We start from the raw sequence: 27,438 nt of genomic DNA, 5'->3' as shown, positions 1-27,438 counted from the left end.
TGGGAAAAGACAGCGGTAAATAACGATGATTATTATAATGATATTACAATGAGTGGATGCTAATAGATTGTAATGGTGTGTGAATCCAGCCACTTAAATTGTCAGCTCTTTCTTCTCTGCTTCCAACTGGGTCCCAAACCAAAAAACCAAACTCACTGCCATGGGGTTGATGCCGGCAGAGTGGAACTGCCCGGTGGGTTTCCCCGGACCGTCATTTCTTATGGGAGCAGGCCGCTGGCAGATCCATCTTGCAGAGCCGCCGGTGGATGTGTACCTGAGTTAACCGGGGTGCCATCAGGACACCTTGCAGAGCCGGACAAGCCGTTCCCTGAACGCTGACACTACGGGGGCCGCTGCTGCTTCCTCTCTGCTTGTGGTGGGGGTGCTGGGAAGAGGAAATGGCGAGGTTGCAGCTGGCGTAAGTAAGAGCAGGTGACCCTGACAGGTGTGTGCGGAAGAATCGACCCTCGGGTCTGAGCTTGCTAGGAGGCGGGGAAGGATTTGGCACCGCCGAGGCGGAATGTGGCAGGTTCGGATAAGGATTCAGAGGTTTAATCAGAAAAGCTATTTCGGGCCCAGTGAGTCTCACTGTGAGAATTATTTTGAGGCTCACCCCATTCCGGAAATGTCGGGCTCACTAAGCGAGATGGTATTTGCCGTGCGCGGCCTGGAGGAGAGCTCGGGTTTGCCGCAGAAGCTCCAGGATTAGGGCTTGTGGCGGAGCCCTGGGCTGGTGGAGAGAGCTTTTTGTGGGGGCACGGTCTCTGGACGCTAGCTCACGTGGAGAGCGGCTTCCCAAAAAGCCCACCCTCTTTTTACAAATAGGACGGGGGTCGCACCGCATCGTGCATGCAGTTACTGTCACAGATTTGTCCTTAAGATGGCTAATGTGGCCAGCAGATGTCTCTTACCACAAGAATCTTTAATGGGTCAAAGGTCAAACTTTGTCATATATAGCTTACCACAATCAACTCTCAGAGGGTGGGGTGGGTACGACTCTTCGATGATTAGCCCTTTCCCTATAGAAAATCTGCCCTATATGAGAGTGGCTTTTGTGCATGCCACTTTGTCACCTTGGGGCGGCCACTGATTCGGCCTCAGGTCCCTCCCAGGATAAAAGTGTGGACTAAACCAATGTTAAGTCAAAGGAGACTGACCCTTTGGAGGGAAAGCGGGACCTTCCATGCAAAGAGCCCTTCTTGGCCAGGACCGGCCTCCCTGCCACCGCCTCGGCCCCAGAGCGAGCTTGGCCCGCCCCCGTGCGTCATCATGCCACCACATTTGGGTAGCACCTGCTCCCCCGCCACCCCGATTTAGAGGAGTCTGGATTTGGGTTTCTGTTGTAAAGTCTATTTTGAGAGGAGCTGAGAGGAGCCGGGACCTGGCGGAGGCGGCTGTAGTCTACAGGCCTTGAGTGGCCCAAGCTCTGGCAACAGAAAGCGTTCGGCCCAGTTTCACTGTCCTCGTCTGTTCTGTCCATGGGCTGAGAACGACGGGGACCCTGGACATGGAGAGGCACAGGGGGGACGCCGAGGGGCTGGGCGTCAAGGAAAACAAGTCAGAAGGGAGCTTTGCCCCCTCCCCAATGGGCTCTGGGTTGGGGTCCCAGGATGGGGAGTGAGTCTTCAGCCTCCAGCCTTTTTATCATCACTATGGTCCCAACAGTGCTGGGCAGCTGGTGTTGTGGGTGTGAAAGGCCAAGGCATTCCCCACCTCCTGGCCTCCCTGCAGCCTTTGCTGAGACCTCTGTCCACCTCTGCCAGCTTCCTTCTCTTCCTCCTCCTCCTCCTCCTCTATTTAGTTACGTCCCCGTACAAGCCAGTGAAGTCAAGTAAGTGGGTCCATCCTACCCCTGGCTGGCAGGAACCCAGGAATTCAGAACCAGGAGAACCAGACTGACTGAGTCTACAGTGCCCACTGTTGGAGAGGAGCAAGCTCCTCTCGGGGTAGGAGGTGGGAATGGGGTGGCTACGGTGCTGAGTAGGGGGGAGGGGCCAGTCTGCGGCCGGTCCATAGCTCCCAGGTTCAGAACGCTGTCCCGGGTCCTCTCTCCCCAGGACTTGGCCATCGGTGGCCAGCCCCACCTCCTCTGGGAGGCCCTCCTGGGAAGAGGTCAGGCGCGTTCAGAAGGACCCAGCTATGGGCTCAGCAGTAGCAGGGGGTGCAGGGTGGGTTGGGGGGGTGTCTCTCTTGGAGCTGGAATTCCATCCTAGCTGCTGCCTTCTACCACGTGCAGCTGAGCTTCTGGTCTGTCCGTTTGGTGGGCTTAGCGAAGCGGCCGGTCTCCGGTGAGGGGAAAGGGTGCCGTCGAATCTGTTCCACCCCAGGACAGCCTTCCATGTGTCAGAGGGGGCCGTGCGTCACCGGGGTCAGTGGCTGATTTGGGGAAAGCCACCCTTCTGGCTGTTTGCCCTGAGGCCCCTTTAGATGGGCTTCAGAGTCCAAGTTCCCTGTGAGCTGCCCAGAACAGGATGCTTGCCTCACCAGGACCTCCAAGTCGGCAGTGCTGTGTGGGAGAGAAAATCATGAAGGGTGCAGACCCTGCCTGCCGCTTTTCTCACCGCCTCGAAGGCCCGGACGTGCCGCGCCGCTGCTCGTGGGCAGGGAGACGTGGCTCTGAGGTCTGACCCGGCACTCTGGCTGGCTGGCAGTTTCCACGGCACCATTACCCGAGATCATCAGACATGCAGCCCTCTGGGTGGGGGGCCGAGAACCAACCCTGATTTGGCTGAGTGGGGTTCGGTGGGGGCATTCCATGTCTCCATGTCCCCAGCATCCTCTGTAAACCACCACGCAGCATTGTGAGCATCCACGAAAGCCCCTTCCCAGCGGGCTTGTCCAGAGAAAGGGCTTGGCTCTATTTGGGCAGGCCCAGGGATCCTGGACTCGGCGTCCTCCTCCCTCTTCTCGTGTGCCTCTTCATATCAGACTCCGGCTAAGAGGGCTATGTCCTCAGGGGGGCTGGGGGTGGGGGTGGGGGTGGAGGTCGTGCAGGCGCAGGATGACTGTTGGACAAGGAGGCTCCGGATACCTCCAAGAGGGAGCCTGAGACGCCTGCGTGGACTGGTGCTGACTGCCTCTGGGCACGACTCACAGGGAGACACTGACGGACTGACTGGAAGGCCAGCCTCAAAAGCCAGCTCTTTCTGTGACAAGAAGGCAGCTGTTGGTACCTCGTGGGTGCCGGAGGCTAAGGAGATGGGGGTGCAGTGGTGGGCGAGCTGGAGCAATGGGGGCAGGAAAGTCCTGTTGCCTAGACTCATTTAAACGCGTGGTGGTGACCCCCTGTGTGTCAGCGGAGAACGGCGCTTCATGGGGTTTTCAGAAGCAGAGTTTTCACAAGTCGATGACCAGGCCTACGTGAACTTGAACGGACAGTCTTTCTGCTACCGCTCAGTGCGATGACCCTTGGGCGTTCCCCTCCCCCTCGAGAGCAGTGGCTCCCTTGGATTCACAGGGAGGTGACTTTGAGGACTGAGGTCCACCCAGCCCACAGCGTGGCCTTTTCAGTCTCCACATATGCCCGGGAAGGTTGGACACTGGATAAGGAAGGCCAGAGAAGATCCGGTGCCTTGGGAGTGCCGTGCTGGTGACGAACACTGGAAGCAAAAGGACCAACAGGTCTGTCTGGGGAGAAGTACGGCCGGGTGTTCCTTGTAGGCAAGGACAGAAGACCTGGCCTCACGTACTTCGGACGTGTCGTCGGGAGACCGGTCCTTGGAGAAGGACACCATGCCCAGGAAAGTAGAGGGACCCTGGACAAGACGACGGACACGGTGGCGGCCACAGTGGACTCAGGCAGAAGGACAAGTGTGGATGCCGCTGGCCGCGGCAGTGTCCCATGCTGTCGTGCACAGGTTGCTGTGACTTGGAGCAAACGGCAGCTACTTCCAATCAATGTAGAGGTACAACCAATGTTTGCTATGGGTGTAAATGCTCTTTATTTTTTATTGATTTAATCATCAGAAGAGTACAATCAGAGTATATATTTTAAAGAAAGGAAAGCCTGGGGGGCTGAGGGGAAAGATGCTGACCACGATGGACACCGGGAGTTCTCAACCTGTGGGTCGCGACCCCTTTGGAGATCAAGCGACCCTTTCAAGCGGTCACCTGATTCATAACAGTAGCAAAGTTACAGTTATGAAGTATTAATGAAAATAACTTTATGGTTGGGGGGTCACCACAACATGAGGAACTGTCTTAAAGGGTCGTGGCATGCGGAAGGTTGAGAACCACGGATGTCCACGAAGCTCCGGGCTTTCTGGGATCCTTGCTTTGGACACCAGGGTGATGGAACCTGCCTAGGACTGCAGAAATCAAGACCAGCCCACACCTACCCCTCTGCACGGCTCAGCCACCTGTGGGAGATCTGTTCCAGTCTAGGCATCCCGTTTAAGAAGAGGCATTGGCGGGGTACATTATGTCAGAGGGGATGGAAAACAGCAAATGGAAGAAACTTAGAAAGACCCCAGCCAACCAAACCCACTGCCATTGAGTTGATTTTTACTCAAGCCAGAGGAGACTAGGTTAAGGAAAAACAAGATGGCGGCCCTTAGAGCTTGAAGGCCAGTCCGTGGCAGCAGGGACAGGGCTGGCTCCTTTCTGGCTGTACGTGGTCACGGACGAAGTTACCCAGAGGGAAACTGAGCCTCAGGATGAGGAAGAACTTAGTCACCACAGCTGCCCAGCTCCTTAGACAAGCCATTAGTAAGACGTGGGGAGGGGCATGGAAGCTTTCCCCAGAAGTGGCCAAGCCCACTTCGAATGACATTGGAGTGGTGACAATCCCCTGAGCAGTCAGGAAGTGGAACGAGGGAGCAGGCTAGATGGTGGTCACTTTGCAAAAAGCATGTGGGCCTACTTCATGAAAGCCCAGCCTGGGTCAAAGCATCTTATTCCCAGAGCAGAGCTGACCCCTCGGAGAGCAACTGCTCTTTGAGGGTTCTTGAGGAGAGCAGATTTGTAGACTCGGCTCCCAGGGTGTCACGGGGATTCCAGCTCCAGCACCCAGTGCATGGCGGCGGCGGCGGCTGTGCTCTGCGGACTCGCCGGGTGTTCAGAGACAGACTTCTGCCCTTCTTCCCAGGCACCGCTTAGTCAACTCGAAGGGTTGACCTGTTCATCAGCAGCCACGGGCGTTAGCACGGCAGCCACTCGGCCCGCGGTTGTCATTGCCTGCCATTTGCCACCACATTTGATAGATGTGCAAAGGAAAAGAAAAAGGGGCGGGGGTGGGGCACTTTGAAGATAGTAGGAAGAGCCCCTCCCTACCTGCTAGAGATGATTAAGAAATTACAAGAAGGCCCTTCCTGAGGTCATGATGCTAAGCCCGGCCAGAAAGTAGGTTTTTATTGATGACAAATGGTTCTAACGTAAGCTACTCAGGAGCATGGCAATGCCGTGAAATAAGGGGCCTCTTCTGGCGTTTGGGCACTTTGGTTAGACCAGCAGTTCTCAACCCCCTTTCACAGGGGTTGATTCACAACAGTAGCGAAATGACAGTGATGAAGTGGCAACAAAGATAATGTTATGGTTGGGGGTCACCACCACATGAGGAACTGTACTAAAGGGTCGCGGCATGAGGAAGGTGGAGAACCACTGGGTTAGGGACTGAATACGGGGTTCTGCACCTTCCCCTCCCGTCCCCACTGCTCCAGGCCAGTCCAGGGGCATTGCTGGTGATCACAGTTCTTGTTCCTTCCCACCGCTTCCAAGCAGAGCTTTGGAAAAAAGTGTTCAGCAAAGTAAAGGCACGGCTTTCTCTCCATTCCCCACCCCCCCACCCCCACCCCTGCTGGTTGAGACATCCCGTTATCTGGGAGAATGATGGTGAACCCCCAGTCTGTCTGCAGCTAAGCTCTGGGCTCTCCCTCGCCCCTCCTGCACCCCTGTCTATCTGCAGGGGCAGCCGAGTTTCCCTCTCGTAAAGCCTGAAGCACCTATAAATCTGAGTGGATTCACTGCCGTGACGCTCTTTCCCACCGTGTTTGACGTGATCTGACGGGTTTGCAGTTGTTTGTATGCTTCTCTGAAGCAAACGAAAGCACTTAGTTAGGGGATGCGAGGAATGGCTTTGTTTGTTCCAGGCCCCACGGCAAAGCGGGGGGGTCATCTTCACATTGTCCCCTTATTCTTCAGCCGCCTGCTCCGGAGCTGGGGGCCAAAGGCTCTGGTCCCTGAGCCTCGCCCTGTGTCCTGGCCGCCCCGCCTGGGTTCAGACACCTCGCCAGTGCTGGTGTTCCGTTTGCCGGGAACCCAGGGCTAATTGGGAACAGAAGGATCGCCTGCAGGGTGAGGGGGGGGGAACCAGAGAGGGAGGGCCTCACCAAGGTAGAGGAGTGACAAATATTTGCTTGTAGCAAAACAAGAGGAACAACAAGAGGATGCTGAATGAGAGCTTTGGGGCATCTTGTGCTGTGGCTCCCGGGGGCCGGCCGTGTGGGCTGGCATGATTAGTTGCCCGGCTGCTTGGCTCAGGACCAAGCCCTCTCGTCAATATCAAGTTTCATAAGCCTGGAACAATAACAAGTCATTATCAACCCTCTGGTGGATGGTGGTGGGTGGGTGGTGGCGGTGGGGGCTCCTTACGCTCCTATTCGATCAACCCGGCCTTTTCAGCTCAGGTACAGGTCCCCATTGTCCGAGGAGACAGCCGTGTCTGGGAGCATGCTGCTTTGTCCCCCTGCTCTTAGGCGAAAGTCTCCACACCAGGCCGGTGCTCAGATGCCTGCCTGCGAGCCTAGGCTGGAATGATGCATCGTGAATAAAAACCGCTGTCAACATGCGTTGGTTTCAAACATTAGAGCATATGGTGTGTGATTCTCTGTATTGTCAAGTGCAATAAAGTGAATTTGGATATAATAAAGAATGTAATATTTCAGAAATTTGGTGATAAACTTAGGAAGGGATGACAGCTGAGGTTCCTTAAGGCCCCAGACGCACATTAATCGAAGGCCCTGGTCCCCGAAGCTGAACTGCAGAATGGCCACCGCCTCGCCGTGTGTGTGTGTGTGTGTGTGTGTGTGTGTGTGTGTGTGTCTGGCTGGGAGTCGGGGACACCCCATTCCTCGGCTGCCACCTCTGGACCACCCCAGAGGACCTGGCGGTAGCTCCCAGTGGACATCCAGGCTGGTCTTGCCCATCCTGAGCAGTGTCCGCTGGCGCCGCTGATGAGGGCAGCACTGCGCCAGGGGTCCAGCCAAACCCTCCTGAGGACGCCTCTGCTCCCTGGGGAGGCACCTCTCAGCCAGTCTCTGGCTCTCTGCCCCTGTGCTTTGTTCAGAACATTAGACACTGTGCAGGTCCCCCTCATCCTACCAAAGTCACGGCTTCCGTGCACTGCCCTTTGGACCGCGCCCCCACCCGACGCAGGGAAGAGAACGTCTACACCCATGCTGGGGACGCGCGCACGGCCGATGGGCTGTGGAACTGGGGTTGCGGTTCTGTACACAACCCCAACTAGGAGAATGACATGCCCGGGGGCCTCAGTGCAGGGACCCTCGACCTGCCTCCGGACCCCCTAGATGCTGGGAAGCTGAGGGTCCGGTCTATCCAGAGGTACCTCAGCAGAAACCCGGGATATCTGTTTCTGAAAACTTGGCCACTGGGAGTCCTGTGAAACCCAGCCCCACTCTGACACACAGGAGCTTCACCATGAGGCAGAGCCACCCCCCAGGAAGCTGGTTTTCAGGCCCTTGGTGGAATATTCCAGAACATAGGATGCCGTTGGGTGACTCCCCCCTCTGTTCCCACTAGTCCCTGACAGAGGCTCGGCTGCATGAATTGTTTGTGAGATTTAATTTGTCCTTAGCCCTGGTTTTTCTATCCAGGCTTCAGCGAGGTGGACCCATCCGTGGTCACTCTATGAGTTTGCTTTGCCCTCTGCCCTGATGGCCCGCCCCTTCAAACATTGACTGCCGGCGGAGCCTCCCGTAGGGGCTTGCCCTGCTTGCCTGCTTACATATTGCTCACCTCGGACCTTGCCGTGAGTCTAGCTTCTCATGCCAGGACCAGCCTCAGCCCCCAGTTTTGGGGAACCTCAGGTGTGGCCCCACCACCCAGATCTGGCATCTTCGTCACACCTGCCTGCTGTGGTTCTTCCACCCTGGCTTCCAGCTCTGGTCTTGCTGGCTGCCCAGCCAAGCAAAGCATTTCAGCGTGACGCATGAAGAACCGGAAGTGCCCCCGTTGGGCCAAGCCCAGGCAATTTGGATGCCTGGGAAAAGAGAAGAAATTGAGTCCATTTCATGCCCGGGTTCCTCTGTAATTCCCAGGATGGGAGGGAAGAGGTGTGCAGAAAGCCACCTGGCCTAGGGAGCACAGGGCCGGGTTCCCTTTTGAGATGGAAGCATGGGAAAGCCAAATTCACTTCCAAATCGCTTGGCTCTGACACCATGTGGTAGACCCCACTGGGCCTCATGCCTCTGCAGGCCGCATTCACCAATGGCTAACGTACCCTCAGATCTCGGCCAGCCGTCTTATTCCTGGCAGTGCTGGGTACAGAATCCTCAGACGACAAAAACCACACGTTAGTGCCGCAGTGATCACAGAGACTGGCTTGTACCATCTCATTCGAGCTCATGTCCACCCTGTGAGGTCAGCGTCATCATAGCTGTTTTTGAGGTGGAGAAACGGAGCTCAGAGGTCAAAGGCTTGCCCTCCATCACACGCCCAGGACGCAGCAGAACCGGCGTTGAAACCACCGCCTCACATTCGGGCTTCACCCGCCGCTGCCACGTCAGCTGTCGTACTGGTTGCCCCTACTGATCGGGGTGCACTGTATTTCTCTTTCTCCCCTTTGAGGCAGGCTGCTCGAATGACCCATGGCCCAGAAGGATAGACTGGGGCAAGCCTACCTTCCAGTTACTGTCTCTTTTGGGGGTCTCCCCTGCCTGCTTGTGTGGAACCACTAAGAGCTCGTCTGTCCATCCAGAGCCGCCCACCAGTGGACAGCCACCCCCAGCCGCTGCGGAAAAGCTGGCGGAAGTGAACTGAAAGCTCCTAATGATCTGTGAATGTATTAATCCTACTTCCCGTTAATTAACAATATGATAAAACCGGCATTTCCTAAGTCGTTGCTTAACACATGTTTTAGCAATTATGTACTTAGTGGTTTGGATTCAGAATGCTAATAGAATAAAATTTTAATGAAGATACGATGCTATGAAAAATTTATGGAGAAGAGTTCAGGCATCGCTGTGGTGAACGTGTAGGAGGAAGGGGGTCTCCACTTTAAAGGGGGAACCTCCATCCGGCCTTCTCAGAGTGCTTCTGAGGGGAGACGACGAAGTGATAAACCAAGACCCCCAGCTGACAGTCACTAATATAGTCGTCTGTCATCTAGGTCCCAACTGCATGTAGAGCCACAGACAACAGGGAAGCGCAGACTGCTTCCCAGTGAATACATCCCTTCTCTCTTGGCGCCTCCTCCTGACTTCAGCAGACCCTCCAAGGGAGGGTCTTCCAACAGAGCAGGAGCCCTCTCGTTGTGCAAAAAGAGAGAGAGAGAGAGAGAGAGAGAGAGAGAGAGAGAGAGTGTGTGTGTGTGTGTGTGTGTGTGTGTGTGTGTTGCTTTTGGGTGAAACTTTACAGAGCAAATCGGTTTTCCATTCAGCAGTTCCCGGGCACTGTCATCCGTGACATTGCTGCGATTCCCATCATGTAGCAGCGCTGCTTCCCGCTCCCTCCTTGTGCTTACCATTGCCTCGGCTCCTCTTTGATCCCGCCCTGCCTCCCGAGCTTCATCCCTGGACAAAGGCAGCCCTTTGATCCCATATGGTCAGTTGTCCCAGAGAGCCACACCTCCCTGGTGTTAGGTTTATCTCACTGGCCTGGCTGCTGTTTGGCTGCCAGATGCGCCACAGGGATGGCTTCCAGAGCCTAAGGGCCTTAGCCTTGGGGATGCCACCAGTCTCTTTCAAAAGCAGGGAACACGGTCTTTTTAAAAGTACTAGTCTTTTTGTTCCGTATTTTCCTCTCATCCCACGCAAGCCCTCTTATGATGATCCCTTTTAGAATGGGGCACCATCTAGTTCTTCTGGTCTCAGGGTAGTGGAGGCTGGGGGGCCGTGGGGCTCGTTAGTCCTTGGGACGAATTGTTCACACAGGTCTTTGATTTTCTTCACTCATCTTTGTTCTGGACCGAGCGTGGCCAACAGGTGTGTCTTAATGTCCGATGGTAGAGTGTGCAGGTACCACTCTGTTTGGTGGAAGGCCAGCCAAATGAGGGAAGCCCTCCGTGAGATGGAGTTGACAGTGGCAGCAACCGCCACTCAAACAGAGCAGGGACGATGGGGATGGCACGGCCATCAGGTCTCCGTGAGGCACCACACAAAACCAGCAGCAACAGCCCCGCTGTGTGCAGATAGTACACATTCTCTAAAACCCACGGTGATGGCAACACAACAGGGCGAGACCCCATTGAAGCAAGCAACAGCTGGAATTTTATTTTTTAAGGTAAATACATCGTTTTAGTGAGAGCAAGCGGACTGAACGTGTTTAGACTTGGGTTCACCTCTGGCGGTCCCACTCTGCGGGGCAGGGTCTCAGGTGGGCTTATGTGACACCTGGCCTCACTGAAAGAGAAACGAATCCCTCCCAAAGATACACAGCTCCCAGTGGAAGCAGCGCCTTCGCTGTGCTGACTAAATCACGGGCCTAATTTTTCAATCCCATCCTCCAATTATGCAAAGGATTCTGTTGAAATTCAGCTTGTAAATTTCCATCTTCCCTGATGTCAATCAGTTTTTCATGCAAACTAATGAAGTGTTGCATTTTTATATTTTGAACAAATGGGTTCAAATGCTCTGAAATGTTCATTTGAAGGATTTTTCCAAACAAGTCTTACAGTTTTGTTTCCGGCTTTTAAAAGTATGCAGAAACAAGAGCTTTTTGCGGATGACCCAGTTACATGCTTTGAGCAGCAAAATCTCATACAATAGAAATGTTTTCCAATCATCTGTTTTCAAGTGCTGTTCTCTACGGTGCAAGTTTCTACTGAAAAGTAGTTTCTTCCTCACCCACTTGACTGCTGGTGATCCCATCTGATCAGGTGGGGAGGTGGCTAGGTTTTGAACTGCTGACCTTCACGTTAAGCAGTCCACTGCAGAACCACCTGTTGTGGCAGGTGCATGTAGCATTCATCAATGCCTCTAGTCCGGGAGGCCCTGGGTGGCACCAACTGTGAGGTGCCAGGCTACTGATTGAGGTTGGTGGTTCCAATCCCACCCGGGGGTGCTTCAGAAGAAAGAGCAGGCTGCTTTGGCTCCCAGGAGCTTGCGGCCTCATCACCCCGTGCAGCCCAGCTCTGCCTGAAGCACATGGCCTCTGATGAGTTGGGCTCCCTTCAGTAGCAACTGGTTTGGATTTCCCATCCAAATGCCTTTGTAGTTGCCCGTTTTATGAGGGCTGGCTTCCTGGGAATTAGACCTCATCATCTCTACACTCATGTAACGGTCTCCCATTAAAGGACTCGGGGGTCTGCCGGTGTGGGGAGGTGGGGGTGCCACACTGGCCACGTCCCTGTCACCACCCTCTTTTTCTTCCTCCATCCATATATAAAATGCCATCTGACACCAGCCACTCTCTGACATGGGGACACGTGAGGGCACCAGGAGCTGTGTTTAAATATTACTGGAGCTTGTTATTTCTAAGTGAAAAAAAAATTAAACATGGAACCCTATGCATTTCCCAGGGATCCCTGGTAGCATAGTGGTTCTGCAGTGGACTGCTTAACCTGAAGGTCAGCAGTTCAAAACCAGCAGAGAGAGATGAGACTTCCTACTCCTGTAAGGGTGACAGTCTCAAAAACCCACAGGGGCACCTCTACCCTGCCCAGAAGGACGCTAAGAGTCGGAATCGTTTGGTTCATACTGTTCCCCGTGTTTCAGACCCCTAACTGTAGACCGGAATCACCTGGGAGATTTTAAAACATAGAGATGCTGGGTGACTGCCCCAAACCTAACTCAGAACTCAGAGGACAGGGCCTGGGCGTCTGCATTTTAAAGGCCATCAGCCGACCCTGCCGAGCATCCGGGTTCAAGGGCACGGATCCAGAACGTTGGCGTGTGCGTCTTCGTTTTGCCCAGAAACACTCGGGAGGGTCTTGTCCAAACACACATCCCGAGCCGGTGGGTCTGGCGTGGAGCCCGAGGCTCTGCATTTCCAGCGGGTCTCCCAGGCGATGCTGACGCATGGGCCTCTCTGAAGAGTGAACCCGCCCCTTCCCCCTTTCCCCGCTACACCCTCTGCCTGCACCCGACACCCAGCCGCCTTCAACCGCTGGCCAGGCTGCCTGCCAGGCTTGCTCTCGGCTAGCTCGGTCTGGGCCCCAGATGTGAGGCACTTTACAGCCAGGAGACAGTGAACCGGGCCAGACCCCGCCCCCTGATGAATGAGCTTGTCTTCTGCAGACCACACCACCACAGAGGGACCAAGACAGGCAGCTACTGGCCCATAAACTGCAGGACAGGAGCTGGCCGCCCGGGTGCTGGAGAAGCTGCGGGCAGCAAAGACGCCTCTCAGGGCCACCCCAGCCCCAGCCGTTGGCGGGCACCCAGCCAGGACACTGTCAGTTGGCCTCATCTGAAACCATCTCTCATCATAAAAGTCGCATGTAATTTGTGGTCATGCTGAAACCGGCTTCTGAGTAGTGGTTTTCTTTGTCGGGGGAGGAGTTGGGAGCTGAATCTGAGGCCCTGTTTCCCCTAGAACTTGTTAGCTGGGTGCAGCCTTTCCGGGGGTGCAAGGCTGCTGCCTGCTCCTGGCTTTCTGGTTGTCCTTCGGTTGCCCGCTGGCTTCACTGATTGGCACGCTTTGAAGGAGTGAGGGCCTCGCATGCGTTTCCCCTAGCAGCCTCTGGAGGGCGCTGCCCGGGCCTGGGTAGGGTGCTCGGGAGCAGCCACTCTGCTAGCCTGCAAGAGAGCTGCTCTTTGCACCTCTCTCCGTCAGGGCCCGGCACTCCAGTTTTACCCACAGGGGTGCGCCGAAACCAAGGAACTAAACCCAAGGCCATGGAGCCGATCCTGACCCTCAGCAACCCCATGCAGGGTTGTACAGCTTTGTGGAAGCCGGGAACCTCAACTTCCTTCCTCCCAGGAGCCAGTGGTTTGAGCCCTGACCTCATTGCTTGCAACCCAGCACTCTCCCCACAGCACACGCAGTAGGGCGTTTTAAAGGTGACGTTGACGATAAAATACTGCCGAGCCCTCCCTCCTTCACGGTGAGGCTTGGGGCAGAGAGCAAAGTAAGTCTGTTTTAAGATGCAGCCTGGGACTGGGAGGTGCATGAAGAGGTGTGATCTGCCAGAGAGGGTAGGGACCCCTATGGATATAGTCTGCTTTTTATTCGGCCCTTCTGCCTGGTACATAAATAGAAGCCATTGCTTTGAGTCAATTCTCTCTCTCTCTCTCTCTCTCACACACACATACACACACACACCTAGCAGCCTTTTGAGTCAATGCACACACACACACACACACACACACACACACACACACACACACACACCCAGCAGCCCCTCTGTGTCGGAGTATAACTATGCTCCCTGAGGCTCTGGCAATAGGCTGCCAGTTCTGTCTTCTGAGGCCCCTCTGGGTGGGCTTGAGCCCCCCTCCTCTCGGGTGGCAGCTAAGTGCGATACCTGTTGGCACAGCTCAGGGGGGGGCCTTCTGGGTGGAGAGGCCAGTTTTATTCTTTGTGTCATTCCCACAGAGGACGACACGACACGGGTGCCGAGTGGGACCCTTGGGCTCAGACGCACACAGTCCCTGCCACAGCCAGGATGGGAGCCCAAACTCACCCCGCCCTTTCCCCCGCTTGCCTTAGCAGGGGCACGAAGGGCCAGGTAATCTCCCCTACACCTCCCAAGCTGCTCTCTGCTGAGGGCAGGTGATTTAAAATATATTTAATAATCCATTCCAAACCCAAATCCTTGTAGGAGCGACTAGGGGTACCAGCCTAGATATCCCTGGGGGGTGCCCCATCACCTCTGAGCCCTAAAGCCCCGGGGTTCAGATCCAAGAAGGGCAGTCTCCGGAGCGGTGGCGGCTGCTCCAGGGTGGTGGCTGCCAAGGGGCCCAGGGCTTGGCTGAGCAGACATGGAGGCAGTGCATCCTCCTGCCCTTACTCCGGCTGCGTGCCCGCCCTCAGCTGCCTCCGCCCCCACTGGGCGTGCGCCGCAGCCCTGTCACCTTCCTCTGGGGTCCTGATACGAGCCAGTTGTCTAGCGATTTAATTTGGTGAATTTACCACTGCGCCCCAGAGTTTATATTGGCACTTAACAGCAGTAATATGGGTCTCTCGCCAAGAGCCGACTATTTTCCTGACCAAGATGGAACACCAGGCACACACACAAAAATAGGTTTGTGAGCTAATCTGCAGCCCTGACAAGTGTCATTCACAGACTCACGACGGCAGCGCGCACTCAGAATTAAATGAGGTCGGGGTTGTCTGGCCTGCATCACAGGTGCTTTCTGCCTCCCGGTTAACAAGAGTCTGGGATGAGATGCTGCTCCGCAGCCACGGCAGGCGCTTTCACACATGGCCGCCAACCACAGACCCTGCTCCCCGAGATGGGAGATGGCGTGCGATGGGAGATGTGGTGCGTGCGGACCGCAGGGGCTGCCTCCCCCTTCCGCTCCCTTCTCCCCTCTTTCTTGTGTTCGCCCACTCTCCCTGTTCTCTTACTCTGTCTTCTCTCTTCCTGGGTGGGTTTATCCAGCCCCCCGCCCCGACATTTTAGATTGTAAGGCTCTCTATATACTCATGCAATTCATGGGCCCAGGAGGGGCCCCCACCTGTAAATATACATATTATTTCCCACTGCCCGGATGCCTGTTTGGAATTTTAAAGTAGAACTTAATGGCTTTCTCATAAGCGTGGGTGCCAGGCATGGATGCCAGGAGCCCTGGTGTCATAGTGGCCTATGTGGGACCGCTAACCCAGGGTCGGCGGTTTGAATCTCCTGCTCCTCCGTGGGAGGAAGATGAGGTTTTCTGTTGCCGTGAAGACTTACAGCATCGGCGCCCACAGGAGCCGTTCTGTCCTGTCCTACAGGGTCGCTCTGAGTCAAGCAGGGCACCTAGTTTGGTTTTCGGTTCCCATCGATTTGGGAGTGGGGCAAGATCTGGCTTATCTTTCACACTTGCGTGTGAATGGTTTCAGATCCCTGGGAGACCAGTGCTGATCAAGTTCTGCCTTGCAGGAATGCTCTCCCTGGGCCAGAGTGTCCCAGCGTCCTTGAAAGGGACTCTGAAACACCTTAAAAACGCCCCACACCCCGAGTCCCTTCCCCCTGGATGAGGGGCTGCCAGGAAACCCCCCTTCCTGTGAGAAGTGCTAGACCTCGGGTCTCCTTCACTCATGACAGAAGGTCTTTTGACAACAGCCAGCACCGTCGCCATTGAGCCCGCCCTGACCGTGACCCGTGACCGCCGTCTGTGTATCTGAGCGGATGCACACTCCATAGGGTTTCCATGGCTGTGACCTTTGGGAAGCAGGACCGCAGGACTTGCGCTTCAAGATGGGTCGGAGGTAGGTTCCAAGCGTCAGCCTGTTCAGGTAGCGGTCTCTCCATTAACCTGTGTTGAGGGGTTTGCAACGCCAACCGTTGATCTGACTCATGGCGCCCCCAGGTGTTGCAGAATTAAACTCCATGGGGGGTTAATGTTCTAGCCCTGGTGGCCTGGTGGGTAAGCCTTGGGCTGCAACCACCAGGTCGGCTGTTCAAATACACCCACTGCACTGGAAGATGAGTGACCGTTGGGGAACCCACAGGGCCAGTTCTACCTGCCCGGTAGGGTGCTCGTCAGTCAGAATTGGCATGATGGCACTGAGTCTCTAACCGTCTTTCCGTTGGCCACGGAGTGCTTACCCCTGTGCGCCAGGCGGGGGCATGTGTGAGTCAGGAGCCTGGACAAACGAGCCGGAGGTTACAGTGGCCACAGGAGAAAAAGACTCGTCGCCGAAGCTTTAATGAAACACTTGCTGGTTCTCGTTGGCGTCTGACTTTGAGCGCGCTTTTCCTCCCATCCCAAGGTCAACGCTGGCCAGAGCCATCCTCAGGCTGAGGAAGGCAGAAACGCATCTTTGCAGTTGAGAAATTGGTTCCCCTCTGGCAAGTGCCGCCAACATAGCTTCATATTAATTTAGGGAATTCAGTCTTGTGCAGTCACGGAGCGCTAGATTGGAAATGCGGTCGTGCCATTTCTGTTACCTGATTCCCCACACACCTGAGATGGCTCCCTGCTCCGCATCCCGCTTCCTCCATCCCCAAATGCGGCTGGAGAGGCGCAGGTGTGAGCTGGCTCACGAAGCCCCTTTCCCCTCCTGATTAAGTGGTGTGTGGGAATAAAGAGGCCCTTGTCCATTCCACCGAGCTGCGCCCGGGCTGGGTGAGAGCCGCTTGTAATTCCCCACAGCCCCGGCTCGCTCTGCAAGGCAAAAAGAAATATGACCAGGCAAGTTGAGAAAATAAATTAAACAAAGTGTCAACTTTTCTTGTTTCTCTCCTCATTATTAAGAGATGGAGTGGGGCTCGTTTATCAAGCAGGGGGAGAAATTAATTGACATGGCTTCAATATCATGATGTCTGGCGTGCCTGGCCACATTCCTTCATTTTTTGGAAAGGCATCTTATTATCGTTTACAGCAACCAGCTGCCAACGTGCTGGTGTAAACGAGGAAGCAGGTGCAGAAATGGTCCCCGAGCGGAGGGGCTGGGATGCCACCCTGGAGGGGCCATGGCAGGCGTGCCCCTCCCCCCAAAAACAAGACAGCTCCTGGGATCAGAGGTAGAAAGGAAAGAGGCGATGGGGGAGGCGGAGAGGGGGCTACGCTAAGGGCGTAGGTCTGGGACCCCTTATACCTGTGCCCTTGTGTCTCTAGGGGGCTTGTTTGTGGCTTCGAGGCGCTGGGGAGGGTTGGGGGGCTGGCCTTGGATCTGCGCCCTGGCCGGAAGTCTTTGTTCTGCCCAAGCTGAGTGCTGGGTGCAGCCTGGGTCAGCATCCCTGCCTGTGCGCTTTGTTTTTAATAAGGGGGGAAGCATGTTGCTCCATGTATCTATCCCTCCAGGCGGCTGACTCATTGCAAAGCCAGGCTGGCTGCCAGTAGGCTGTGCCACCAGGCTTGGTGACCCAGTCCAGAGCCTGAACATATTCAGAGAAGTGCCTCCCCAGGGCCCCTCCTAGGTTACTCTGGCCTGGGGGAGAGGCTCCTGGTGGTCCTTTCTTCTCTTAACCCCCTGAATTTGTTGTGTGGCGGTGGTTGGAACTGCACACAAAGCAAGTGCGGTCCAACAGCCTCTACCTGTGCTGTTCATGGACACTGGTTCTTCTCTCCCAGGTCTCTCCTCTCTGTCCGTCTGTCTGTCTTTCCTCCTTTTTCTTAGTTGTTCGTGCCCAAGGACTGTAAACTCACGCCCCCACCCCATCAGGCTCCTCTCCCCTCGTTGTCAACTGGAGCCCCCACAGAGAGTTCTAGAAAGAGGACAGAGCTCAAGGGCTCCACGCTGTGCTGCCTGGAAAGACCGCCTCTGCCGGGGGTCACTGCCCGCCCTCATCTCCCCAGGGCTGACTCTGCTTCCGGACCGGGCACATCCGGCTGCAGGGAGGAGGCAGTGGGCAGAAACAGACCATCGTACCCGCCCCACGTGCCCCCTTTGCCCTTCTCCCGCTGGGAGCTCCTGCCCGCTCTGCCGACCTTCTTCCGGGAGAGGCGGCAGGAGATGGAATGGCCTGCCTTGGTGGGAAGGGTGGGGCTGTGGTGGAAGACCTCAGTCCTTCATCTGTCAAGTGGGAACAAGCATTCTTACCCCCCCAGGGACGCCCAGAGGATGGGAGCTCAGGGAAAAGTGTGGGTAAATGATTCTTCTACTATGAGAGTGCGGGCAGATAGACACTAACCACTTCAACGTATTGAAAAGCAACGATGTTACTTTGAGGACGAACTCGCACTGACCCAGGCCCTGGTGGTGTAGTGGTTATGCGTTGGGCTGTGATCCCCAGGGCCGGCAGTTTGAAACCACCAGCAGCAGCGCTGAGGGAGAAAGGCCCGGGTTTTCTCCTCGGGTAAACAGTTAGTCTCGGAAACCCACAGCCTCGGAGTCAGCATTGACTCGATGGCAGTGAGTTTGTTTTTGTTTGGTTGGGGTGGGGGGGACCCAAGCCATGGTATCTTCCTCACCTCAGATGCATGTGAGAGTTGGACATTGAATTAGGAAGAATCCAGAAGGGTCGATGTGTTTGAACTGTGGGCTGACCAATAAGATTGAAAGTGCCGTGGACTGCCAGGAGAACAGGCAGGTCTGTCTTGGAAGAAGTACAGCCAGAGGGCTCCTTAGAAGCAAGGATGGCCAGACTTCATCTCTCGTGCTTTGGAAGTGTGACCAGGAGAGGTCAGTCCCTGGGACAGGACCGCATGCGGGGTAAAGGAGGGGCAGCAAGAGAGGAAGAGCCGTGACGAGGTGGATGGACAGACAACAGTGGGCTCAGACATGGGAATGATGGTGTGGACGGCGCGGACCTGGCGGCGTTGCTCTGACCCTGTGAGTCCGTGAGTGGAACCGCAGGCTCCCGTCCCTGGCCCCCTTCCTGAAGTCCCTGTGCCCATTTGAAAAGCATACGTAGAACTGAAGCCTCAGAGAAGCAGTCTGTTAACCGTGGGAGCTTTCCACGGCTGGCTCCTGGCAGAGCTGGGACCGCGGCTCTGTCCCTTGCCCAACACCCAGTGTCTGAAAGGCTTGCTTTCCCCAGTGTTGGGGAGTGGTGCAGTGAGTACCCCAAAGTGGCAGTGGGTCATCGGAAACATGCCGTTATCTTGGAGGCTTGAAGGAAAGCCATTCCAGGCTGATGAAGCCAACTCGCTCATCGAAACCAAAAACCCAAGCACCGTTGGGTAGGAACTAACTCATGGGGACCCAGGGTATCGCAGGAGCACGGTGCTCCCTCATGACTGGATCTTTGGAAGGTGGACATCCAGGACTCTCTTCCAAGGCACCGCCGCCAAGCTCCACCCTCCACCTTTCAGTTAGCAGCCAAGAGCATTCATTGTCTGCTCGGCCCAGGTCGCCTGACGCCGTCGTTCAGAAAGGTTCTGGTTTGGGGGTGGGGGTGGGGGTGGTCCAAGGTGAAAGGTCAGTAACAGAGCACAGCTAACTGTGGTCAAGCACACACACGACCACCAGATCCATCCTGGAACGCGCTGTGACAAGGACGTCGCCGTTGACCGGCTCCAGAGGAGCAGGAGGCCCATGGTAGAAACTGTGGCCCTGGTCTGCCCCCTGCTCGGCCTTGGGTGGACGGGCCACTGCCTTGGACTGAGAAGTCGAGCCAAGAAAGAGTAGCCAGGCGAAAGAGGAAGGAGCCAGAAGTAAGTAGGAGGTGACCTGGGGAAGCATTGGGAAGCCCTCGGCGCCCAAATCTAAGGGATTTGGATTTCTGCTGGACGTCGTCTCCAGATGAGGCTGCGTCCCCAACCATGGGTGATTAGCCAGAGAGGGGCGGCTGTGTGAGTTATAAATGCACGTGCACACACGTACCTTAAATTCCTCATGGGAAACCCAAAATAAATCTAACAACCGGGTTTTTCCTAACGGCCGCCGCTCACGAAGCGCGCTGACTCGGAGTTCACCGTTGCTTTCCACCGGGCCACACCAGGCACCGCGCTTGCCGGGGAGTGCGCACTGACCTAGCTGATAGAGAAAGGGGGGTATGCTTGTGAGCTTAGACATAGGCTGTCCCCCTCTTCCCCTCCTGGACCCCAAACAGCTTTCTCAGAGTTAACTGCCGATGCAGCTTTCGGAGCAGGTCATTTGGGTGTCCCAGCTGTTTGCTTTGCCCAGCCTTGCCTTATCTAAAGGAGCGCTCCAGGTGCTCCTTTGAATACAAGAGGGAGGGAAAGGTGCGAGTGTTAGACGCTTACCGTTTGAGCAGCGCTTCCTTGCTAGTTTCCAGGAAAATCTTCCTTCAGGAGACCTGAGAGAGTTCCAATTTTGAACGCACCTGGTCAGCCGCCCCCCAGGTCTCTCCGTGGTAAAGCCCACTTCTGTTTGAGCTTGAGCTCCCTGGTGCCATCCCCTGGGGGGAGGGGGGGCTTCACGGACTCCCCCGCCCCTCGTGACGTGTGGGAAGGCCGGGGCTTCTCTGAGAGCCCAGACCACCGGGGCCGGGGTGCTCATGACAGTTCCGTGGGGAAGCATGTCTGCTGTCCCCCAGACGGGCTCCTGGCTTCCTCTCCATCCCGAGGCTCAGCGCCGAGGAGGGATTCTCAGGGTCACGGAGAGTGGCTGAGCCACAGCGACAATCCACAGGGCCCTGTGGACCCGGAAAGGAGGACTCCCACCCTGGCACCCACGTCTGCCCACCCGCCCACTGCTTCGTCCTGTTGCTGCAGTCACACGTGAGGCGGTCAGGGCACATGGGTGTCTCCCAGGAGCTGACGAGGTGAGGCCTTCCTCCAGAGCTGACAGGGAGCGGAAGGGGCTCCTCGAGCCCATGCTCTGCGGCCAGACTTCGAGCGTGGCCACACCATGTGAGGCACTGGGCTGCGAACCGCAAGGTCAGCGGTTCAAACCCGCCTGCCGCTCCCCCGGAGAACGTCGAGGCTGTCTGCTCCCATAAAGCCCTCTATGGGGTCCCTATGAGTCAGACTCCACTCCGTGGCAGTGGGTTTTAATTTCTAAGGAGCCCGAGTGGCACAACAGTTAAGTGTTGAGCTTCTAATCGAAGGTTACTGGGTCAAACCCAGGTAGCAGCTCCAAGGGAGAAAGCCCTGACATCCGTCCTGTTAGAGAAGGCATCTCTGCTTGGCCACACGCGGCTGCTGTAGCGACAGGTGGGCTCGGTGCACCTGACAGCAAAGTACACATGACATGGAATTTGTCATCTCTTTGTTCCTCTTTGAAGTGCGCCGTTCAGTGGCAGGAGTCAGTGCACCACAGTGTCCAAACCTTTCCATCCCCCCAAAACCGAGAACGCGGGTATCCCTCACGCACCCACTCTCCAGGCCCCGCCCCTGGTCACACTGCTCCTCTGTCTGTCTCTGCATTTGCTTCTTCGGGATGGTTGATGGCCGGGGGCCGGCACGTCTGTCTTTTCGCATTTGGCACATTGCACTCTGCAAGGCTGGTCCATGGGGTCGCCTGCACCAGAATGCTGTGTATCTTGGTGACTGGATCGTATCACAAGCTGCTGCGACACGACATTTTGAGTATCCGCCCGTAGGCTGGAGACCCTGAACGACGCCACCGAGAGCCCCGTGCACCTGTGTCTCTTGTGTCTCCCAGAGTTCCGTGTCTGGCTGGCTGTGCGCTCTGTACGGGGGAAAGAGCTCAGCTTGTCCGCCCAGTCTTCCGGACAGACTCAGGACAGACTCATGTCGTTGAAGGTGCGGCTTATTGTTCAGAGACCAGGGGGCCTGAGAAGGCTTTCCTCACGCACTCCCCACTCGGCTCCCCCAGATTTCTGACCCCTCATTTATGTGGGGGATGTTCACCACAGAGCCCCTGCATTCATTGTCAAGGATGACACACCTGGGAGACAGAAAATAACCATACGGGACGGACTGATGACACTTATTGATAAGTGTTTCGTTGCTCCCTTGCTCTGGCCAAACAGACAGGGCTGCCGAAATGATACAGATCTTTAAAAGACCGCAAATGAGTCCTGACATCCCCGAAATGGTTATGCATCCCGAGTCCAGGGCTTGAAATCCAGCACCGTCTCCGTTCATCAGGGCAATCGTCTCGGCGATCCTCGAGTCCCGAGCCCCAGGGGCTTTGGGGAGGACCAGCAGGGCCACTAGACTAGCGGGGTCAGGACGGAAAGGAAGCAGCCCAGCCCACGCCCAGATGCACCTGCATGTGTGACTCCCGGCTCAGGCTCCCTTCCCGTTTCTTTCCCGGGTGCTGAGCCCGGAGTCCACACAGAGACTGGCACGGTGGAGGGAGAGGGGGCTGGGTTTCAGCAGAAAGGCGTCTTCAGTGGCAGGGACGTGACTTCTTAGCACCCAGGGTAACTTGACTTGCTCTGTGCCGTCTCTGTGCCTGGACCCAATCCATGCACCAGTGGCTGGGTGGCTGTGAGACCGTCACTCTTTCCTGTGCTCAGAGATCAGATTAGGTTAGACACTTCCTCCCCGGCCTCAAAGCCACATGCTTGGCCCCGGCAGCCAGCATGCCTGGAGGAGGGTAACACGTGACCTGCCCAAGTGCACGTGGCCAAACCTGATAGCAGTGAGGTTCTTCTTCAAACCAGCTGCCCTGCACTGTCTAGGGATTTGCATGTTGCCGGGGTTAAGATCCAGGCCTGAGAGAGGACCATTAGCGACAAGTGAGGCCCCGAGTAATCCCCAGGCAAGAAGATGGGATGCAGGGGTGGGGGTGTCCGTATGGGGGAGGCCAGCCCCCAGGGCATGCACAGGGAGCATGCACAGCACGGAGGCACCCTCTGCAGAGCTGTCAGGGTCAGGTAAAGGATGGAGCCCTGCACACCTAGGGTCTCGGTTTGGCCCTGGCCTGCTGATGGTCCAGGCTGGCCACGAGTCAGAGCAGAACTCTGCCCCATGCGGTTTTCAACGGCTGGCTTGGGGGAAGAAGATCTCCAGACCTTCTTCCCAGCTGTCTCTGGGTGGACTCAAACTGCTGACCTTTGAGTTGGCTGCTGAGCACACGGACCATGGGTTTCACCCAGGGACTCCTGCCCCCTGTGTTGCTGGCAATCGAGGGAGCTTATACGTTTATTGGATTCTTCCTGACCCTGTAGGTGCTCAGTCTCTCCGCTTCCTGTTCCCCGAGGTTCCTTGGATAGGGTGGGGTGAGAGCTGGAGGTGGGAGGACCAGGGCGCCCCGAGAGAATCCTCTCCCCACCTTGGGCTGCAGGGATCTGAACTAGCCGTGGAATCGAGAGGCAGCAGCTTGCTTCTCAGGGTTACGCAGGACAGGAAACGCTAGTTAGTGAGTGTTGCCAGTTTACCTGTGTGATGTGCCCGGGCAGAGAAGAGCCTTGGGAATCCCAGCGTGTACTGTGACCCTTGTAGGTGCAAAGCCCGAGACTCAGAAAGGGGAAGGGATGTCAGAGCCAGTGGCAGTACTTGCAGCCAGGCTCCCCACCTCCCCGTCATCAGTGTGTGTGCACCCCTTGCTTGTGTTCCTCGTGTGGTTGGCACTCAAGGGGTGGCTGTGGTCCATGTGCAGGGGGGTGGGGGAGGGCCCTGTGGTACTAAGCAGGGCTTCTTGGGTGGTATCACAGATGGGGCAGCCTGCTGGAAGCCTGTCGGGGTGGGAGAGAAGAAAGAGGGTAGGAAGGTAGGGGATGGAGCTCAGGATGCCAAGCAGCGGTTGTCTGCCAAAATTCTTCAGCAGCCTTGTCTCGCAAAGCCGGCCTCCAGCCGAGCAAGTACAGTGGATAGCTGACGGGCGGACAGCAGGCATCAAACAGCCTTAAACTGGCCCAAATCCGCAGCACGTTTGAAGCGGCAGTAGAGAAAGGATGCCCGTGCAGAACAGAGGCCTGCCACGTTTAATGGTTTCTTACAGGCCCCAGGATGTCCTGATGAGGTATTAGAGGAAGTAATTCAGGAAGAAAGGGACAAATAACTGGCTCCATCTGGAGGCTGACCCGGGGGGGCTGGCCGGGCCAGCATGTACAATGGGCTGTGGCCCACAGTCGCCGCACAGCCCCTGGGAGCCCACCTCCACGCAGGGCACCCTGGGGCTCTGCCCTGGAAGGAGCAGAGGAGGAGAACTCTGGTTTGCTTTGGGGCACCTGTGAGCCTCCTGTGCCCTCCCGAGGGTGGAGGGCTGACCTGATGTTCGGAGGGTGCTGGGCACAGAGGTGGGGTCCTTCCCAGGCTTTCCCAGGGGCCTGTGGGGGTGGCCAGGACCACGTGAGTGGGCCAGACACGGACTCACCCTCTCCTCTTTGTCTGTCGCCCTTGTCCCTGTAGGTTTTGGCTTTGTCACTTTTGAGAATGAAGACGTGGTGGAGAAAGTCTGCGAGATTCATTTCCACGAAATCAATAATAAGATGGTAAGTCAGTGGTGGACACACGCACTTTTTTTGCCTTGTAGGCAGCCGGCTCTATTGCCATCCTTACCTGAAGGTGGTCAGGGGTGGGCCTAGGGCCGAGACTCGAAGGGGCCAGGCCCTAGCGGGCAGAGGTGGGCAGACTTTCTTTCGAGTCAGAATGGACAAGAACGAGCGGCACTGTGTGCTAATACGCCACCTGTGGACAGTGGGATTTGAACTTTGTATCGTGTTCCTGTGTCACCGAATGCTTTTGTCTCCACCATGTAGACATGTGAAGGCCCCGGTGCAAACACAGGTGGTGGGCAGGGGGCGGGTTTGTCTGGAGGTCTGCAGGCTTCAAGGGTCTGCTTCAGATAGGGAGGAGGCTTTCCACCCCCACAAGGAGCTTCAAAACCACCCACGGGACGAGGTCTGTCTGAACCTGTAGGGTCACCGTGAGTCCGAATCAGCCCGATGGCAGGGCTTTCAGACGGGAAGTTAGCGGCACTAAATTCTCTCTCTGCACCACTCTGCCGGATGGTGAACAGTCGCCCCTCTCCCCGCTGCCCTCCCCTTGCAGTGAAGGAAAATGCTGTCTGCTCATTCATGAGCAGCCGTTTCCTGCCCGTCCTCTGGCTCATTCAAGTTCTTTCCCAGCCTTCCTGGGTCGCCCTCGGAAAGGAGGTGGATGATGGAGGCTGCCGAGGGGAGCCTGCTGGCACAGAGGTCGCAAGTTGGGCAAAACCACCAGCAGCTCCTGGGAAGAAAGACAGGCTTTCGACTCCCCTAAAGAGTCACCGTCGTGGGCAGTCCCCCCTGACCTTTAGGGTCTGTCTCTCAGGAGTGGGCATGGACTAACTGGCAGTGAGTGTTGGGGGGGGGGGGGGGGTGGGGGGAAGGCCTGAAAAATGACCACCAGAGGGCGCCATGACATGTGCCGAACCTGGGCTCCTTCACCTCCTCCTCCCATGAAGTCCAGGTGACAATCTACTTACCTTGTCCGTTCCAGAAAATGGAAGGGCACACATTGCGGTTGGCCAGCAGAGCCTCCAGCCCCAGGAGAAGAGGGAGGGGGGACTATTTGTGTTTCTGTTGCAGCCCTAGCTGGAATAGTTTCTTGCTTTTGTCGATGCTCCCCCCACCCCACCCCACCCCACCCCCGCTTCTGAAACACGGCCTTCAGATAGATATGCATTGTGTACGGGTCTGATGTGTGTCCCCGACTTTACATTCAGTAACAGAGCTTTTAGTGGGGATAAGATCAGAGAAGGTGCTGAGCGTGTGGTGCTACGGGCCCGATTCAAGATTCGACGTACTAATCCACCCCCCTCCACCACCCCACCACCCCCACCCCACCCCCGCCGGGGCCCTAAAATCATATTGTTGGGATTGTTTTTTGCCACTGTGTGCATCTGAGAGGGAAGGCTGCCCACTGCACACTGTGTGGGCAACCCCACCTGGGGTGATCAGCGGCTGGGGAGAGCTGTGTATGGGAGCACAGCCCGTGGGGAGGGGTGGGGCTGGCCTTTTTCTGGCCCCCCCAGCCCCCCCCCCCAAATAGGTGCTTTCCGGCTGGTGCTTGTCTCTTTGGTAGCGTCCTACTCGCTGTTGTTTAAAACCAGGGCGGTGTACAAGGAAGTCTGCCGAGGAACCCCGACGCCGGGCCCCTCTTGACAGCCTGCCTGAGTGAGGGTGAGCCCCTCTCTCCTGGCCTCCGGATCCTCTTGGGGCCATGGGGAAAGGCCCCATGCAGACCCCATGCTGGGGGCTGCCTTGGGTGTGTACCTGTGGCCCTCGTGCATTTTCTGTCTGCGTTCAACGCTTTCATTTTTTCAAGTGTGAAATTCACATCACAGAAAACTCGCCATTCAGTTTTGTCCTGACTTCATCGGTAGTAACTTCATGACATTGTACCTCCGACAGACGTCTATATCTAGTCCCAAAGTAACCATCACAAGCCCCAATCCAGCGCCCCCCCACTAAGTGATGCCTGCCCAGTCTCCTCTCGCCCCAGCCTGAGCAGACGCTGCCTGTCTGCTGCCATCCTGCTGGTTTGCCAGGTCTGGGCATGTGCCCAGCACTTTCTGTCTGTCTGGTTTCTTCTCTTAGCATCGTGTTTTTGAGGTGCCTCCATGCTGCATAGCAGGTGTCCCCAAAACCAAACCCAATTCTGATTCACAGCAGCCCTATAGGGCAGAGTTGAACGGCCCCCGGTGAGTTTCTGAGGCTGTAAGTCGTGATGGGAACAGGCCGGCCTCATGGGTCTCCTGCTGAGCGACTGCCTGGTGAACTGAGCCTCCAGCCTTGTGGTCAGCAGCCCAGCGCTTCGCCCATAGTGCCACCAGGATGTCTGAGCATGTGTCCGACAGTCCCGTGAAACTGCAGTGTATACACAGGGGAGATATTAGTCCATCCTCACACCCGCCTCTGCATGACCCTGCTGTGAACCTTTGTCAACGTTTTTCCCCGGTGACTGCCCAGGGGAGTCCTTGCCTGGCAGCTAGCTGAGAGGTTGAAGGCTCTTGTCCTCCCAGAGGCAGCTCAAAAGAAAGGCCCCGTGATCGGCGACTGACCACCCAGTAGCAGCCCCGTGCTGACTCCCAGGAAGGGGGCCTGGTGAGACTCTTGGCAGGACCTTCACCCTTGACTCAGCTTCAAAGGAGCCTGAGTGCTGGGTGGGGAGGGCTTTGTTCTCCTCTCTGTTGCTGTGGGGAAACTGAGCCGGGGGACCTACCTCAGGGTGACCAGAGGGTACCGAGCGTAGGGCCTGAACTTCCTGGCTGACAGACTCGTGAACTGGACAGACTGGCCTTTGAGCTTGGAGTACAAGAGAATGGGGTGGGGGGAGTGGAGATACAGCTCTGACCCCCCTCCCCGAAAAGATGGCATTTGGGCTCCCTTGGAGCACACCTTTCTTTGAGCTCAGGATGTGCTCTTTAGAAGAATATGCAGAAGCGGGAGGAGACCAGGAAGCCTGCGGTGGGTCTCAACCCACCTTTCAGCAGCCTTTCAGCACCCAGCCACTGTCCAGAAGGTCGGTGACTCAGTTCCCAGGTGTCCCCCAAGAGCAAGAGGTGGCCGTCGGCTCCCATGAAGGTGACTGCAGCCCCACAAAGCCGGGGGGTCGCTTTGTGGACCTCAGGACAAGGTCCTCCACCCAGCTCCACCAACTAGTGCGCCCGGGGGGAGCTTAGACCTACCGGGAGGACCTCGGCTGTGTCCGCACGCACCGCGCCACTCTCGGGGAGGGGCTTAGTAAATGTCCTTAGCTGTCTCCGTGGATGCTCCCTGCCCTGCATCTGAAGAAGGTCGCATCCAGAGGGCGTCGGCCCAGGAGCCCGACTCGTGAGTAGCTTTGAATTCTGTAGTGCTGCGTCCTACTTCTGAGGCCCAAAGAAACGGAAATGAATTTAAACTGAGCAACGGACAGAATTTCA

At 56.4% G+C, this 27,438-nt stretch overlaps 1 protein-coding gene across 4 annotated transcripts in view; it reads left to right on the top strand.

Moving 5' to 3' along the window:
• The window catches only part of MSI2 (musashi RNA binding protein 2), a 424,197-nt gene that overhangs the window by 333,237 nt on the left and 63,522 nt on the right, over window positions 1-27,438 (top strand). For all 4 annotated transcript variants that reach the window (XM_004707028.3, XM_045299348.1, XM_045299347.1 and 1 more), the window contains exon 6: window positions 23,940-24,022. In XM_004707028.3, the coding sequence (XP_004707085.1) occupies window positions 23,940-24,022 (83 nt within the window). The remainder of the gene's footprint in view (window positions 1-23,939; window positions 24,023-27,438) is intronic.

This window comes from Echinops telfairi, unplaced genomic scaffold, assembly GCF_000313985.2.
Source record: "Echinops telfairi isolate 266 unplaced genomic scaffold, ASM31398v2 ScPeMD7_7458;HRSCAF=8496, whole genome shotgun sequence".
In the NCBI taxonomy this organism is placed as follows: Eukaryota; Metazoa; Chordata; class Mammalia; order Afrosoricida; family Tenrecidae; genus Echinops; species Echinops telfairi.
This window is presented reverse-complemented; position numbering and strand designations above follow the sequence as displayed.